The sequence below is a fragment of the Malaya genurostris genome, chromosome 3 (assembly GCF_030247185.1).
Source record: "Malaya genurostris strain Urasoe2022 chromosome 3, Malgen_1.1, whole genome shotgun sequence".
Classification (NCBI taxonomy): Eukaryota; Metazoa; Arthropoda; class Insecta; order Diptera; family Culicidae; genus Malaya; species Malaya genurostris.
In genome coordinates, this window is record NC_080572.1 from 166,824,274 (window position 1) to 166,842,739 (window position 18,466).

Sequence of the window (18,466 nt, forward strand, 5' to 3'; positions counted from 1 at the left end):
CAAATAATTATTTAACATCACTGTTGAATTTTAAATTCATTATAATATAATTTGCGAATTGCCATCCGATTTGAAATGCTTCAAAAAGTGATCAAGTCGAATTCATTCGAGTGATCATTTGAAAAAGTTGGTCTTGTAGGTCTTTTATTTTCAGTTATATCGCCTAAATCAACTTCATTTAAAGAAGCGAATGGCATTGAAGGAATATTTGTAGGTAGACTGCCATTAGAAGAAGATGATCTACCTATTAATAAATTTTTTTCGTTAGAAGATGAACCGCAAAGCGGTCCTGTGATTTGATTATTTACATTAGAAGAATTAAGTGGTAGATTCCTACCTGTTATACTAGCATAACTGACATTAGAAGAAGATGATGACGAGGTCGATTTCCCCGTCAATAAATTGTTTTCGTTAGAAGACGAATTGACAGGCGTACCTGTTTTGCCTTTCTCTATAGAAAGGTATTAGAATTGCTGGAAAAACCGACTTTCGAACGGAGCCTCGGAGACCCATAGTGTTATATACCATTCGACTCAGTTCGTCGAGATCGGAAAATGTCTGTGTGTGTGTGTGTATGTGTGTGCGTGTATGTATGTGCACTTTTCGAAGATATTTGAACGCGCTCAATTTTCTCAGAGATGGCTGAACCGATTTGAACAAACTTGGGCTCGTTTGAAAGCTACTGTCGGGCCATTGATCAAGTTCGAAGATCAAATGGCTGTGACTTTTGGTTCCGGAGATATGATTGTATAAGTGACGTAACCGACAAAAAGCGTTGTATTTGAACGCGCTCAATTTTGTCAGAGATGGCTGAACCGGTTTTAGCAAACTTGGGCTCGTTTGAAAGCTACTGTCGGGCCATTGATCAAGTTCAAAGATCAAATGGCTGTGACTTTTGGTTCCGGAGATATGATTCTATAAGTGACGTAACCGACAAAAAGCGTTGTATTTGAACGCGCTCAAATTTCTCAGAGATGGCTGAACCGATTTTAACAAACTCGGGCTCGTTTGAAAGCTACTGTCAGACCATTGATCAAGTTCGAAGATCAAATGGCTGTGAGTTTTGGTTCCGAAGATATGATTGTATAAGTGACGTAACCGACAAAAAGCATTGTATTTGAACGCGCTCAATTTTCTCAGAGATGGCTGATCCGATTTTAACAAACTTGGGCTCGTTTGAAAGCTACTGTCGGCCGTTGATCAAGTTTGAAGATCAAATGGTTGTGACTTTTGGTTCCAGATATATGATGGTATAAGTGACGTAACCGACAAAACACGTTGATTTTTACCGCTCTTATATATATAAGGGTGCCAAAATTTTGGGATCAACTCTATTTTCGTAAAGTTCTAGTGCTCAAAAGTTTAAGCACCTCTAAAAAAGCCTTCATGCAAAATTTGACCTAAATCGGACATGCTTAAGGGGTGCTGCCCGGTGGTAAAGGTTTGACAATTTTCGATCTTGAAAAAGCACCATAGGGGGGAGTACATGAAATTTCCAAAATCGAAAATTTTTTTTGATGCCAAAACTCTTAAAACTGCATAAAACATCGAAATTTAGTGTCATCTCAAAAAAAAATTTTTTTGAAAAAATCAACTTTCTGGGACTTTTTTTTTTCTGGGAAAAAATTTTCATATTTTTTCTAAGTCCCAAAAAGTCGATTTTTTCAAAAAAACTTTTTTCGAGATGACACTAAATCTCGACGTTTCATGCAATTCTAAGCCTTTTGGCATCAACAATTTTTTTTCGATTTCGAAAATTTCATGTACTCTCCCCTATGGTGATTTTTCAAGATATATGAAAATTTCACTTAGTGGACTAAGAAGGCTTTTTTTTTAGATTAGCATCACTGTTCTTATACAAATAGGCAACGCAAATGTCAAGCACTAGTTTGGAAAAATGATGCTGACTGTGTGACATAAACACTGAAGCATGCTTTTGTGAACTACTCGAATCAATCTGAATCAATTGGTGTCGAAATCAGTATCCGAACATATTTAATAAAAGTAATAAAATATTGTAATATAGTAATAGAAATAAAATATAATAAAAGTAATAAAAATAGTAATAAAAATTAATAAAAGAAATATATTTTCATGAGACTGTTATGGAAGAAGAGAATGGCATTATCACACCACTAGGTGGATTAAGAAGAGGTTTTTGGTTTAAATTCGAAGAAATAAGTGCCTTAGAAGAATTAGGCGTGCAATTTGTAACGGTTTTTTTGATTTTCAGGTATGTTCTGTAAATTTAAGGTCGTTGATTTGACTTGTTGTCTAAGCGAACGAGCGTTTAAAATTTTTTCCCTGACAGGACATTTCAAATAATTGGATTTATGATTTCCATCGCAATTTGAGCATGAAAATTTATCAGTGGTTTCATTCATTGGACAAACGTTTTTCGAATGCGATTTACCACAATTCAAACACCGTATAACCATATGACAATTTTTGGTTTCATGACCTTGGCAACGACGACATTGCGTTAATTTCGCAATACGATTGTGCCATTTATAATGTTCCCAATGAATTTTAATGTGGGAAATGAAACGTACTTTTTCTAAAGTTTTCAAATTGTTTACATCACTTCGATTGAAGTGTATTAGGTAAAGTTCATGGAAAATTCCAGAGCGTGGTTTAGAAGTACCATTCGCTCTTTTTTCATAAGTATTACTTGGGAAGAAGCAAAACCAAGCAATTCTTTTAATTCATTTTTAATTTCATCAATACTTTGATCATTTGATAAGCCTTTCAAGACAGCCTTGAAGGGTCTGTCTGATTTTATATCATATGAATAAAATTTATGAAGTTTCTCGGACAAATATCGAATAAGACGTTCGTAATCTTCCAATCCATCAAACAAGACTCGATATTCTCCTCTTCGTCCAATTTGAAATGAGACTTTTACTTCCGGGAGAAAAGTAGAAAGCTCAGTACGGAATGCTTTGAAGTCGGAAATCATCACCGTCACTGGTGGCATAGATTGATATTTATTCCCAGAACTACAAGCGTCCATTTTAGGAATTTTTGAAGAATTTTCTTCTATGTCGCTACAATCGGATTCTAGAAGAATCTCGTAAATATTGTTAGACGGGATAGGAAGGGAAATCCGTCCGTTGTCTTTTATTTTTACATTCAGATTCTATAAGATCGTGAATGTTATTAGAAAAATGTTGAATAACGTCCCGGGTTGGTGGTTCAATGCACAGGGCACTGGTCTTACAAACCAGTTGTCGTATATTCGAGTCCCAACCTGGAAGGATTCGTAGTGTCAGTAGAGTCGTAGCACTAGCCATGCAATGGTACACTCTGAATCGGCTGCGAAGTCTATTGAAACAGAAGGCCAAATTCCACTACAGGAATGTAATACCAAGGCTTTGTTTAAATAACGGATTGTGATTAATTCCGTGTTGAATTATTTTTACCCTTAGACTTGTTGCCTTTCCGGTTGGACGCAGGCATTTTTGAAATGAATGAAGTTTTAAATTAAATTAACTAGGCTAAATTAGTCTTCGATTAGACTCCTAGTTTGAAAAAGTCTTGATAAAGACTGATTAGTTCGAAGAATAGTTCTTTGAATAGCTAGCCTTAAAAAAGGCTGATTAATTTCTTAGTCACTCTAATATCACTCTTTGTATAGCCTTGAGAAAGGCTGACTAATTGTTAGTCTTTTCAAAGACTGTTAGTGATTCAGGTAGCCTTGAGAAAGACTGAAGCCTTGAATCAATGAAACTCTAGGCAGCCAGTAAAAATTTCCAGGAGCCAAAAGCTATACGCGTGCGGTGCGAACGTCTGTTCAACACCGACTGTAGTGCGGTAAATATTAGTGCGAATCTCATTGTGATCGATCCTGTTGATGTTTACCACTATTTGCTTGCAATAAATATTGAGATTCTGTCATTCGGTAACATTTCACCTTCTCTGTTAATTTTATATCAATGCAACAGACATAAATCGTCTGACTGTCGTTAGACAATAAGCCTTATATTTATTTGTAATGGAATCATGCTTTTCTTGGTTTAGTAACAGTTTTTCGACACAAACGAAGTTATCTTCGAGTATTCCGAGTAGTACGGAAAATTTGAGTATTCGTCTATTACGGAAGATCCATTGTGCGCTCTATTAGGAACAAAGCATGACAATTTCGTGGCTTCCATGCTCGTAAGCAACATAATAATTGTAATCGTACATTTGAGGATATTGTGAAGCAAGGTTTTAAGTTTCAGTAGTCAGGGGACGGGTGTAGCGTGATGGGACAGTCGATGCCTTTCACGCAGCCCACCTGGGTTCGATTCCCAACCCCGCACATAGGGTCAGAAAGATTTTCTGGTCCGAAGAGGCGAATGACCTAAATGTTAAAGCCTCTATAATTGAAACAAAAAAAAAATTCAGTAGAATTGTTCACGATCTTAAGAAAAGTAATATTTTATTTGTAATACTTCAAAAATCTTAGGTGCGCACTAATGGCCAACTCTCCCATACATATAGATCAATAGAGGATAGATTTATGTAGTTAAAAACACTTCCTCGCAGCAGTGATATTCATGTTGGATACACCTGTATAGTTCTATTAGTTTAGCTGTCACAACTAAAAATATTAGTAAACTTGTTTCACTGAAATCAACAAACTTAGATTGAAAAGAAAGATTTTTAGTTTTCAAATGATGATATGAATTTTTTTCACATACGATATTCCGGAAATTTCAAATGATATGTATAAAAACACCTCAATTTCAAGAGTGTGTTTGTATAAGAGATGTCCATCTCCTCTGTGTGACGAAGAGCAAGCAACATTTCTTCCCTCGCACTGACAACTTTAACGAGAGCTCTTCTATTTCACATTTATACACCACTGTTGTATAAAGTGTGCACGCATCATGAGTGCGTTTGTTTATTTCCTTTTACCTCTTCCACTGAATCGCACCAAAGTGCTAGAGCATTAGCTAATAAATTCTCTGAAGGTGGATGCAGATACTTTCACAGATGTGTACACGCCGGTGAGCACTCTGGTGTATGGTTTGCGTAGAAGAAGCGTGAGGCACGCAAAATCAGCAAAATAAAAAAAATTAAATGTTCGCTCACCATCACGCGCCAGTGATCACTTGGGTGTATTTAGGCGAGAGCACGTGAGAGTGATTCGTGCGAAGAGAATGTTACTCTCTCGCACCAGCTTCTTTCAACACAAGCACGTACTCAAAGTCTGTCTGTCTGGACACTGAGAAGAAGTGCGGTTTCCTCTTGGTGTGGAGCGGAGCAAATGTATCTGCAGTGTTTAATTGAAACCTACGCCCTGGTGTATCACTCTGGTGAAATGCCATCTCTGTAGCAATAATAGGAGCGAATTCCCCAAAACTGATCAATAAATTCTGATGGTTTGTTGGTCCTGTTAGTTTATGGCTTGATTTAAAGCTCGGTAATACAAGTCTGTAGGCCGCTTGATCGATTTCCACGAATCTGACTCTTAAAATGACTTAGAAAATATCTGCAGAAAAACGATGCCGAAAAATTTCATTTTGCATAGTGTTTGACGAATGGGCATTAATATATATGCTTGGAATTCATCACAGTGCGTCAAGCAGTTAATAACATTTTCCGTAACATTCAAAAGGCTCCGCAGATTTGTGAAGGATGGAGAACGAATTGTTGTTTGAAAATGTCGACGAAAGCCATCTGGTATTAATAACGGAACAAGTGAATTAAAACACGTATAAATCTCAATATACGTTGAAACTGTACCTTGAAATCCCATTATTGGTAGTCCTTCTATGTGCTTTTCTGAATGGAGCACAGTTTCATCTTCTCTACTGAATGCAGCATGACCGTTTTTAAGTTCGTGCATACACGGAGATAAATTCGTTGTGGTTACCACGATTAAAGAATCTTGAAACCCATCATTTTATTTTCTCGTGAAATCATGCAAATTATTGTATTTCACTCGAAACTCGTAACTCAAATTATTTTCTTTCCGGATGTTACATTGAGCTTGCTTAGTCAAGTGATAATGTGATCAATTTTGTGATAAATTGTTGAATAGGCAACAATGTTGGAACACAAGCAGGCACGTACGCGAGAGGGGGCGGATGTGTTTAAGGGTTCAACTCCCTCCGGACCTCAAAAAACTGTAACCAACTTGAAATTTTCTGATATACATTGTACAGAAAATATTTCTCATTTATGGTAGAAGTACTATCAAGTGTTGATTTCTGTGAATGTTTCAACTACACTGAAATAAAATCCCCCAGATTGAGAAAAAGTTTATTCTGTTCGCCACAATCGATATTAAGTCTATTTTTCTTTTCGGAAAATCGAAACAATAATGCTTTCCTTTATTCTATGTTAAGAAGCACGATGAGAAGGAACGATTAACTAGATTCTAAGCAATGTGTATTTAAAAATTAGAAATTAATTGTGTTGACAAAGCATTGACATCATTTACGTTCATAAACGCACAAGGCACAGGACGATTTTTGAACAATTTAAAAAAAATAAAGTTCATTTCGCGGTTTTTGACAAGAGTAGATATTGGTCTGATACTAATCAAAATAATTCGGATTCGCTATTTGCTATTCACTATTTTGACGTTCGAAGGCAAGCATTTAAAATTTTAAAGTTTATAATGCACAGAATACACCTGAAGTGTAACTCAACAATTCAAGGTGTGTTACGCTGGAATGCAACAAAATAATTTCAAATAGTTATTGCACAGTTCACACGAAATCGAACTGCACACTATGAAAGCGTGATCATAACTGCAACTGCTCTATACTCACAGAATGCTGACTTTTCAACTAAATAATTTTATTCATATATCTGATCAAAATTAATTTAGAGCTATATTATTAGTTGATGTAACATTTTTCTAAATGTTTTGAAATGATAAATAACCGCATGTTAAAAGAGGAGAAGCTTGGTAGAATGTATAACTATGTTTACTGGCAACAGTGGTCGAACCTGTTGTATTATTTATAACAGGGAGCAACTGGAATAAGAAGTGAAATATTTTTCAGGAAAAAGAAGCCAGTTGTCATGTCCTGTCCTAGTCAAATGGTTTGTTTGTTTGTTTTATTTTATTAGCGCCTTTAACCGTTTCTGGTCATTCGCCGCACTTAAAGAAATATAGCCATATGGTTCTGTTTTCATTTTTACTTCTTTTCGCTGTCGAATTCATAAGCAGGGTTACCAGTTATGCAGATATTCAAGGAAGCTTCATAGAAAAATAATTTTTTCGTTGATTTTCTCAACTTTTTTCCCGGTAACAATGTTCGTACAAAAAGAGTGAGGTTAAGAAACTTTGTCAAAAGTTCAGCTTTGGAAGCAATCTGCAATAATGACGCAATAATTTTTTACCATGATGTATTATCATTTTCGACTCTAAAATGAACTCTTCTCCAACAAACGTGATACATTCTGTTCATTTGTAGAATCGCAATTCTGTCCGTGTAGCACATTCAAGCAACATTCCTGGTACGTACGTCGCAAATCCGTTACTGGGCGCTGTAGATTGCATCTATAAGAACGTGCAAAGCGTTATTGTTGGTATCATAGGCAATAACGTCTGCTTTGCGAAATTTGGCTGTGAGCTCTATCCACTATTTATTCGCAGTGGTGTCATTTTCCCATTATAATGTACCACGGAAAGAGAGAAACAAAACACTATCGGCAATTTTGACTTGCACAGTTTGCAGTTGCTTGTGAATGAGTGAAATCTGGTGCATCCCAGATATCTGCAATGAAAAAGTGTCATAGCCTCTGTTTGCGCACATAAACGTTTGTGGTTTTGTCGGACAAGTGTTCGGATTCTCACGACGAAGTGAAAACTCGCGGATACTATTTAACACTAACTGTATTTATTACAATGATCACTATAAGACTTGGACTGAATAACATATATGACTTAACGTTTAATCTTACTATCGTACTGTCGTACGACCGCACGATCGCACCTGATCTGATCTGCACTACGCTTTTATAGTCTGCGTACATCATTATAGGAACACAATTTGTCTCTACCGGAAAGCACATACCGTAAGATGTACCGGAAAGTATGTATCGTAATCTTTAATGCTGTCTGCTGCTTGTATAACTGCTCGAATCCTATCACTGATCGGTTTCTGTTGCGTGTACACGGTATAGCTCACTTAAACTGTCTTCTGAAACATACACTTTGGCGTAAACATGCCGCCCGCCTTGAAAGACTATGCTTCCAACAAACTCTAATCTGATTTGAGGTACTAACCTATCTGCTCTGTTCCTGTTACAATTGAGAGTGTGTACTACTGTTAACGATTATTAACCTGGCTGCTGTTATCATATATCCAGAATTATTTTACGAGTTCTATTTGCCTGACTATCCTATACATTACAAATTCTCTGTAATTTCTATTCACAATAACTTTGGTGTGCTGCTTTCTGGTACTCGATGATCCTTTGATGAACCATGGGCGTCGAGGACGGGAAACTTGAATTCGACTCCGTCAACTGCTATGCAGCCGGCGTCGATAAAACAAGACCCGAGCGACTCCGCTGGTTCCATCTCTGGTAATGCTGCTACAATTGCAGACTGTTGACCGAGTCAGAGTGACTCAAACGTTGACCTTGAAGAAACGATGTAACAAGACCGATGCTGAATGTGTTTTCCGCCGTAAACACACGAAGAAGATTCCGCTAACCGAAACAAGACTGATGAACGCGATGTTGTTTCTGACCAGATGTCCTGGTGACCTGAGCATGTCTTGCTTCAGACGAAAATATGTTGTTTCTGAACGATGAATGAACTGATGATCTCGTCGACTGAAGTCCTATGCAGACCTATTTGGATTGTTGAGAATTTGTTGGCTGGATTTCCTCCGTTGACCTCCTCCACGATACTACTTAAATTGCCGAACGTTCACATTCTGTATTTGTTCCTTTGACCTCCTCCACCCTTCGTAGAATTGATGCCACAATCCGTATCATGACGCAGAGCTACGTCGCTCAGCAAGGTTCTAATGATGCTACACATCACACCTGCACTAGAACGGGAACCGGATAAATATCTGCATTTTCAAACTATAAAGCGTACTTAACTTGAGTTATTGTTGGGATGGTAGCTCCGATCACCTTGACCAAAACTGGGCCATCCCTGATTGCTTCGTTGCTGGGACCTCGAAACCACTTCTGTTATGTGGTTGTCAATCGCTGAATTGAATGATGTATACCGAACTGGTAGAAGAATGTATCGCAGACGTGAACTGCTGTAGATCGAACTGGCAGAACAATGCATCGTAGACTCACTGCAGGAGGTGGAGGGGTGAAGTGGTGATGTGCACTCCATTATCTGTAACTTCACTGTTGTTGCTGAATTGCTTCCTAGACCGAGGATGATTTTATGCTGCTGGACTGGTGAGGTAGATGAAAACTTGGAAATGTACAACGATCATGAATCATTGACTGGCGAAAAGCTGTTTGATGTCAGTCGACGAATGTTTCCGGAAATATCCGCTATCCTAGGCTGTCGATTAGCCAAAAAAATGCTACGATGATGTTGACACACTTTTTGATGTGCTTGGGAACATCCTGTTTGACGTGAATGACGATCTGGAAACCTTAACTATAGTGTCCCGATGTCCTTGAACCGTGCTGATGGTTATGATGTGAAATAGCTGAAACGTGATGTGAAATAGCTGGCGATTGGAATGAAACAAAATGGGTACTTAACTGCTGTCAAGTCCCAGCCGGGGGTTCTACGAACCCACCGACGAGGCTTGTGCTCTTTACAGATGCTACAGGAACTGCTCGATTCCCCCGAGCTTGGGCCAGGAACTCGTCTGGCGACTCTTTCTCCCGAGTAAGGACCGGATTCACAACCGGCGACGTATATCTGAGGTTCGATGAAGTTGCCAATTGTGTTGTGACGCTGACAGGATCACTTTCTCTGAAGTATGATGGTTGACGCTAACGTATAATGCTCCGACTATTACTGGACTGATGATCTTTCGAGTATCTTGGATACTCCCGATGGTATGAGACAACAGTGTCTCTCAGAATTTCAATGCGTTGACGTAATAGTAATCTGTGTTGATTGACGACGAATTTCCTAATAGAACTGTTGGTACCACGACAATTTTCCTGTTGGTCCCAATTACTGTACTGCTGCTGTGTTGCCTACCGACAAGCTCCGCTGGGCTCAATCCCACGGACTGGAATTGCAACATTTCCTCAATGCTGTAATTATCAACAGCTTGCTTGTTGATTCAATAAATACTAAAATGGTATTTAGCATTTGCGAAATTACTGGATCTCAATCCAGCTCTGCTGCTTTACGTAAGCAACAGACTGTAGTGGCTCTGCAAGCCCTGATGGTTGACTGCCGAACTTGGATGAATAGCTTTCAATTTCGATAGGACGATGTTTTGAGTACCTTGGACATACAGATACTCCCGATGATATGAGACAAGGCTGTCTCTCAGAATTCGAATAACTAATTCGACGTAATGTTGACTGGTGACGAAGTTCCTATTCGCGCTGTTGGTACTACGATGAATTTCGTGTATGTTCCAATTACTGGACTGCTGCTGTGTTGCCTTCCGAAAGGTTCCGCTGGGCTCAGACCCACGGACTGGAATTCCAACGTTTCCTCAATGTTGGAATTATCAACAACTTGTTTGTTGATCCGATGAATACGATGATGTTATGGATGTGCATTCGCGAAATGACTGGATCTCAATCCAGCTCTGCTGCTTCCTGTAAGCAACAGACTGTAGTGGCTCTGTCAGCCCTGATGGTTCACTGTTGAACCTGGTTGAATGGCGCTCAATTCAACCCGAAGTGAATGCACCTGAGATTGGTGAGGACGAATACCATCACCGCTGTAGTACTTTCAGCCGAATAAGTTTGTCTTCTTTGACCGTAGTGGATTTCACTTACTAGCTGCTGCTAGTCTATCATCTAATCATGATGAGATTGTACGACGTGTTTCAGCGTAGCCGATGAAATAAATTGTTTCCTCATCTGCAGTGTGCAGACTGAGGTGCTACCTGAACTGTCCTTGTTTGCCGAAAAGAAGTCTCTTGGACAGAAATTTTACTTCACTTATGTATCTGGTTTGATGATCAACTCTGTTCCACGAACTGAATCATGCTGATCGTTAATCTCACACAGAAGTCTTTTTAACTTTCAACTTCTTTTAATATGCACATTGTCCGTAAAGTACCACTTTGAGTTTGACACGCATATTGACGATTAGCACACTTTTTCCCTTAACGATACCTGTTCTGCATTATATTTTTTACACGGATTTACACAGAAATTGAACTTTTTGTGTAATAAAGGCAAAGAGAGACTAACACGGGTAGCAACCAAAAGAATTAACTGTCTCACAGAATGATCAGCGAAATTTTAACTGTTCTTTCGCTCGTGCGCTACTAACATTTCACCGCTTGGCGGAGACGGATTCTGCACATATTGTCAAGAGGTTCGGTGGAAGGTGCTAGCATCTTGATTTTTCATAATGATCCGAACTCTTTTATTTTCAGTAAAACGAAACCTTAGAAGTTCCATTTCATCAGCACGAGGTTTTTGTATCGCCTTACGAATTCCACTGCAAAATGGTTGCGTCGCCATAACTGTTTAGTTTGACTTCGTGTCAAATATTTATTATGAGAATTTTTATATATTACAGAACACCTTTTACACAGATTTAAGTATATTTGAATTGTCGTTTTTATCGACCAGAATTAATTTCGCCGCATTTCTGACGGACAGTGATAAACATACTAAACACAGACTGATGCGAGTTGCTATCAGTTCAGACAACATTTAACCAATTGTATGTAACGACAATGAAGGTCGTGGTGAGAATTACAATGGCGATTTCACTTTAACATTTCTGGCTTTGCCGTACACTGAACGTAGGTTCTTCATTTGAAACGTGATCGCGTATGATTTGTAACAATCGATTTGATGTTCACAGAAAGTATAAGAGTCACGAATACGGACGGTACTGATGGCCGGTTTCATGTTGGCACTGACAGTGTTTTTCTGATTACGCAATTCGACCGGCGCGATAGATTTCCGTTACTTATTCCGACGATCCGGCTCGAAGGACCAAAATGTTTGCGCACATTAACGTTTGTGGTTTTGTCGGACAAGTGTTCGGATTCTCGCGACGAAGTGAAAACTCGCGGATACTATTTAACACTAACTGTATTCATTACAACGATCACTATAAGACTTGGACTGACGAACATATATGAATTAACGTTTAATCGTACTATCGTTCTCTCGTACGATCGCACGATCGCACCTGATCTGATCTGCACTACGCTTTTATAGTCTGCGTACATTATTATAGGAACACAATTTGTATCTACCGGAAAGCACATATCGTAATATGTACCGGAAAGTATGTATCGTAATCTTTAATACTGTCTGCTGCTTGTATAACTGCTCGAATCCTATAACTAATCGGTTTCTATTGTGTATACAGTATAGCTTACTTAAACTGTCTCCTGAGACTTACACTTTGGCGTAAACAGCCTCTATTTTCTTCCCAACAAATTTTATTGCCAATGGATTAAATCTAACCCCTAAAAAGATTAAATCGTTGTTGATGCTCTACTTTACTTTATTAAGAAGAGGAGTGCGATTTGGATGTTTTGCCTTTCTCATATAGAAAGGTTATGCAATCACTGTGAAAACCGACTTTTGAACCGAGGCCCGGAGGGCCGAGTGTCATATACCATTCGACTCAGTTCGTCGAGTACGCAAAATGTCTGTGTGTGTGTGTATGTGTGTGTGTGTATGTGCGTATGTGTGTATGTAACGTTTTTTTGCACTAACTTTTCTCGGAGATGGCTGAACCGATTTTCACAAACTTAGATTCAAATGAAAGGTCTTGTGGTCCTATACAAAATTCCTGAATATTATTTGGATCCGACTTCCGGTTCCGGAATTATGGGGTTAAATGTGCAAAAAATAGTGAAAATAAGTGCACTAACTTTTCTCAGAGATGGCTGCACCGATTTTCACAAACTTAGGTTCAAATGAAAGGTCTTGAAGTCTAATACAAAAATCCTGAATATTATTTGGATCCGACTTTCGGTTCGGGAGTTATGGGGTAAAATGTGCATAAAAAAGAAAGGTCTTGTGGTTCCCTACAAAATTCCTGAATATTATTTGGATACGACTTCCGGTTTCAGAATTATGGGGTAAAATGTGCAAAAAACTGTGAAAATAAGTGCACTAACTTTTCTTAGAGATGGCTGATGAAACCGATTTTCACAAAATTAGGTTCAAATGAAAGGTCTTGAAGTCCCATACAAAATTCCTCATAGATGGCGCGACCGTTTTTCACAAACTTAGATTCAAATGAAAGGTCCTGTGGTCCCATACGTAATTCCTGAATTTCATGCGGATCCGACTTCCGGATCCAGAAATATAGGGTAAAGTGGGTTAAAAATTGTATACCATCACTGAAAATGGGGAAAAACCTTAAAAAATTCTCTAAATCGACCTCAAATCTTTTCCAATTGATAGTTTTTATCAGTAGACGGTCAAACAAACCGATTTCGGTTATTCTTTCAAGAATCGCAGTATTATATATGATAGTATGATTGATATGAGAAAGGCATCATTACACCACTAGGTGGATTAAAACAGGTTTTAAGTTGTCTTTTTAAAATTTCCATATACTGTAATCGTGTGAGTTAAATATTCACTTCTAATTATCATACATACATAAATCGCTTTTCCAACTCATGATTTCCGATTAGTGAGACTTAAACAGGAAAAGCTTCCCTTTAGAATAGATGGCTCATATTTTCGAGCTCTTCCAACACTGCTCTGTTTTTTGTTGTTATAGAGCCTCATGACAAACATAACATTCATTACTTTGCCGCGAAGTAAAACAAAATCAGAGTACTACATTTCTAGGTGGAACTTTACCTAGTGGTATAGCAGACTTCGCAGTTTGCAGGACTATTGCACGGCTTGTGCTACGATCCTAATGACTCGACTGGCTGAAAAGACAACACAAAATTCACACTTGACCTCCGTTAGTGAACACGAATATCCTAGCCATACTCTATTTGTTTTGGTATAACTATGATTCGTAATTTTTAGGATCGTCTATCGTTTCGAAAATGCTGGGATAATTCTCAATATCGTTTATTCATTCGTTATGATTGTCTGGTTTCGATATCACCGTGGGTTCCTGATAATTCAATAAATTTAGGTTATTGACGGTAACAAAAATTGTAGTTATTAACTTCTTTTGTTATAATTAAACTACTAAACAGATGACAAGGGAAACAACATGTTGGGGAATTGATTTTGTGTGAAAAAACATTGTCAGTCATGCACAATTTGTTCCTAACCCTGAAACTCTGGAAGATCAGGATGAGATTGAATATCAGTTGATTGAATTTTCGGTAACTATTTACCATAACTTCCTATGTTTCTGTTGTCGGAAATCATTGGCCGGTATAACGGAATGGAAGTTAAGAAAATCAGTTGAATCATTTCCGAGAAATCGACGTACACAGACATTTTGGAAGCTCGACGAACTGAATCGAATGGTATATGACACTCGGCCGGTTCAAAGTTCTGTTTGTACAGTTTTGCTTAGGAAAAAAAGTAAAAGCAAACAAATAAACAATTTAATGTCGCCTTCGCGGGGTCGGAAGATGGGCAGCTGGCACTTCTGGAAGCATTCTTCTTTAATTGCGGCAAATTCGCACCCACAGATCGTCTGCCACATCAAGTACTTCTTGACAAAATTTGCCTACAAAACTTCTACAGAAAATTGCTGGTGGTGCTTGACGATGAAAAACTTCTGACCTGAGATCTGCTTTAAAGTATGTTTTGTGGTCCATTACGATGGACTTCGGCTGCATCAACTTCTCGCGATATAGCATCTTGGCGTGGGATTGGGCCACCGTATTCAGTTTATCGGTTCAGTTAGGTGCCTTTCTTACTTTGGGTGACAATGAGCTCACTTCGTCCGCGTCCCTTGTTGTCATTTTTTCAAATAGCGATTCGTCAGCAATGCTATCGTTTTCCATCAGTTCAGCTTGAACGAACTTGTTTAGATTTAGAGAAATAAGAAAAAAAATTCACGCAGTGTCATACTTACTACTGACACAACTGCAGGAGTTTCTACCTCCCTAATCTCGATTACCAGATTGTTTCAACTTTGGTAGTTTGGTTTTACTTAACTGTCCCTTCGTTTAACATTCATATTTAAAAATATTCGTTTTGAATTTTTCGAAGGAAACTCTTTCTTGTCAATTGTTTTAGCTTCTTAGACTAGTTTTATCCGACTAAGTTCGTTTTCTTTTTTAATGTTATTTATATGTGTTATATGTTGAAAAAGTGAATGGAAAATATTTGATATGATTGATCTTCTCACTCCTGATAGTAAATCTTTAATTTAGTTGAAGAACCAATGATTTTTCCCGGCAGCCTTCCTAGATAAACTTATTTGAATATATTGGTAAAAAAGCAGGTTCCAAAATGGTTTTTGATAGAGCTTTTTGTTGTATAATAACTTATTCATCATGGAGATAAAAGTGGAAAAATTAACAAATGAATTATGTGACAGATCTCTTGGCAGCCGGCTGTCTGTAGTTTTACGAATTCTGGAAGTTTATCGTTTCTTATACCTTCTTTCATACCTACTAATACACTTCCTATCCTGTAATACTCGTGGTATCCGCGGTCTCTAGAAACAACAACTATCGGACTAACATTCCTTCCCTTCCTCAGTAACACAGCCGTGGCCGGCACCGTTATTGACCATGTAATGAAAAGCTGTGTGTGAGTGAGCATGCACAGTGAAAATTATTTGCTTCTCCTAAGCATCACTTTTCTGGTTCATTATGCATTTTCACTCATTTGGTCAATCACGAAGTGCAACTACGGACGATCTACTACAGCTCAGCTTGGCTAGGGACCTTTCTAACATTGAAAACTAGAAGTTTGGCCCTATTCACTGTCTGCTGTACAAACCAGACGGAGGAATTCACCTTCTTGGCCAAGTCCCGCCTCAAAAGGCTTGGATTTTGATTCCTCGTGATTCACATTCTTTACTTTCGCGTAGTTGCATTTTTACGCTTTTTCCGCTGCCAGCTCTCCGATGGGTCATCTCTGTCTCCTTGAATAATTTTAGTTCACGTAAAGCGATCAAAGACAAAGTACATGAAAGGCAGGGGCTCGAGAGAAGATAACGTCAGCCACCCATTACGAGTTCTGATGGGTGGTGATGAAATCGAAATGGTCGACGAGTTCGTGTACTTGGGCTCACTGGTGACTGCCGATAATGACACCAGCAGAGAAATTCAGAGACGCATGTTGTCAGGAAATCGTGCTTATTTTGGACTGCACAGGACGCTTCGATCGAGCAAAATTCGCCGTCGTAAGAAGTTAACTATCTACAAAACGCTGATTAGACCGGTTATCCTCTACGGGCACGATGGACAATGCTTGCGGAGGATCAACGCGCACTAGGTGTTTTTGAACGGAAGGTGTTGCAAACCATCTTCGGCGGAGTGCGGATGGAAGACGGTACGTGGAGAAGGCGAATGAACCATGAACTGCACCAGTTGCTGGGAGGACCAACCCTCGTCCAAACGGCCAAGGTCGGGCGGTTACGGTGGGCCGGGCATGTTGTTAGAATGTCGGAGAACAACCCGATTAAAATGATTCTCGATAATGATCCGACCGGTATAAGAAGAAAAGGCACGCAGCGGGCAAAATGGTTCGATCAAATTGAGGACGACCTGCGGACCCTTCGCTGCTACCGAGGCTGGCGGCGAACAGTCATGAACCGAGTTGAATGGAGACGCCTCCTGTATACAGCAGAGACCCTCGTGGACTACGACTAAAAGAGTAAGAGTAAGTAAGTAAAGCGATCGAATTGTTGATTCTCAAACTATTGTGTGATCCACTTCTGGGAATGTTTTGGATATTATACGAACGTGCTCATATTTTTTATTGAAGCACTTCTTGCTTGGAAGCCATCCAGATAACCACTTGACAAATTGAGAGGAACTTTGCAATATAAAAAATTACGCTCTGAAGAAGTTATACCCACAATTTAATCATTGTTTACCCATGCACAAAAAAACAAGTTTTACACCGACCTAGGGTTGCTCCTTGCATGAACACATGACATGTTTGGTGTCATGATAACCGTCGCCCCAAAAACACAGAAACCGTTCTCGCGTGCGCAAGAAACCGGAGAAACCAAGGATATTAGATAAGACCTTCTAAATAAAACTCACAAGTGTTTTTTGCCTTTCTCATACAGAAAGGTTATGCAATTACTGTGAAAATCGACTTATGAACCAAGGCCCGGAGAGCCGAGTGTCATATACCATTCGACTCAGTTCGTCAAGTACGCAAAATGTTTGTGTGTGCATGTGTATGTGTGTATGTAACGTTTTTTGCACTAACTTTTCTCGGAGATGGCTGAACCGATTTTCACAAACTTACATTCAAATGAAAGGTCTTGTGGTTCCATACAAAATTCCTGAATATTATTTGGATCCGATTTCCGGTTCCGGAATTATGAGGTAAAATGTGCAAAAAATTGTGAAAATAATTGCACTAACTTTTCTCTGAGATGGCTGAACCAATTCTCACAAACTTCGATTCAAATGAAAGGTCTTGAGGTCCCATAAAAAATTCCTGAATATTATTTAGATCCGGCTTTCGGTTCGGGAGGTATGGGGTAAAATATGCAAAAAGAAAGAAAATATGTGTTTTAACTTTCCTCATAGATGGCGCGACCGATTTTCACAAACTTAGGTTCAAATGAAAGGTCTTGTGGTCCCATACGTAATTCCTGAATTTCATGCGGATTCCCTCCTGCGAGGGTTGAGGGGCACTTTGTTCGTGGCTCGTCTCGTCCTCCATTGCCGCATCGGTGGTTTTGTTGTTGATTTCCGTCTTCTTTTCGTTTTCCTTGTTGTTCGCAGTCTTGAGCTCGTTGCTAGTTGCTGTAGGAGCGCCTTGTTGTACATTGGTTGCAGTTGTTGGTTGGTTTGATGGTGAAACAGGAGTACTACGCTCACTAGTTTTCGTTGTTGAACGGTTGACCTTGTCTTTGGTTGAAGATGTTCTTTTCGCAGTTTCAGTGCAAGGTTTACCGTAGTGTGCAGGTTGTTCACAAAACTGACATGTAACCAGCTGATTTTCATAGGTAATCAGCGTTTTACACGGATGTGTCCCACCTTGATCACAAATGATGTATGATGGAATTGCCTTATGTAGTTGCATACGTACCACTCGCACGCCATTCCGGATGCCGGGGAAAAAATTCCGCCATACTTCTCTTTAGATGGCAAGAACTTCACCGTATTGCGACATAATTTCCCGAACGCACTGATCGCTGGACTGCGGGGGAAGGTCATACACGCGTACTTGTATGGCGTTGTCCACCATGTGCACAGGAATTTTGTATTTAATGTTGTCACACTCAACGCTGTGC

At 39.0% G+C, this 18,466-nt stretch overlaps 2 protein-coding genes across 3 annotated transcripts in view; one reads left to right on the forward strand and one right to left on the reverse strand.

The window, feature by feature from the left end:
* LOC131436379 (uncharacterized) overlaps positions 1–18,466 on the forward strand; it is a 731,094-nt gene that overhangs the window by 62,384 nt on the left and 650,244 nt on the right. The window lies entirely within an intron of this gene.
* Positions 9,059–18,466, reverse strand: part of LOC131434092 (uncharacterized) — a 41,990-nt gene continuing 32,582 nt past the window's right edge. Inside the window, exons 7-8 of the mRNA XM_058600738.1 lie at positions 9,732–9,856; positions 9,059–9,375 (exon numbers count right to left, since the gene is read on the reverse strand). Coding sequence (XP_058456721.1) covers positions 9,059–9,375; positions 9,732–9,856 — 442 coding nt within the window. The remainder of the gene's footprint in view (positions 9,376–9,731; positions 9,857–18,466) is intronic.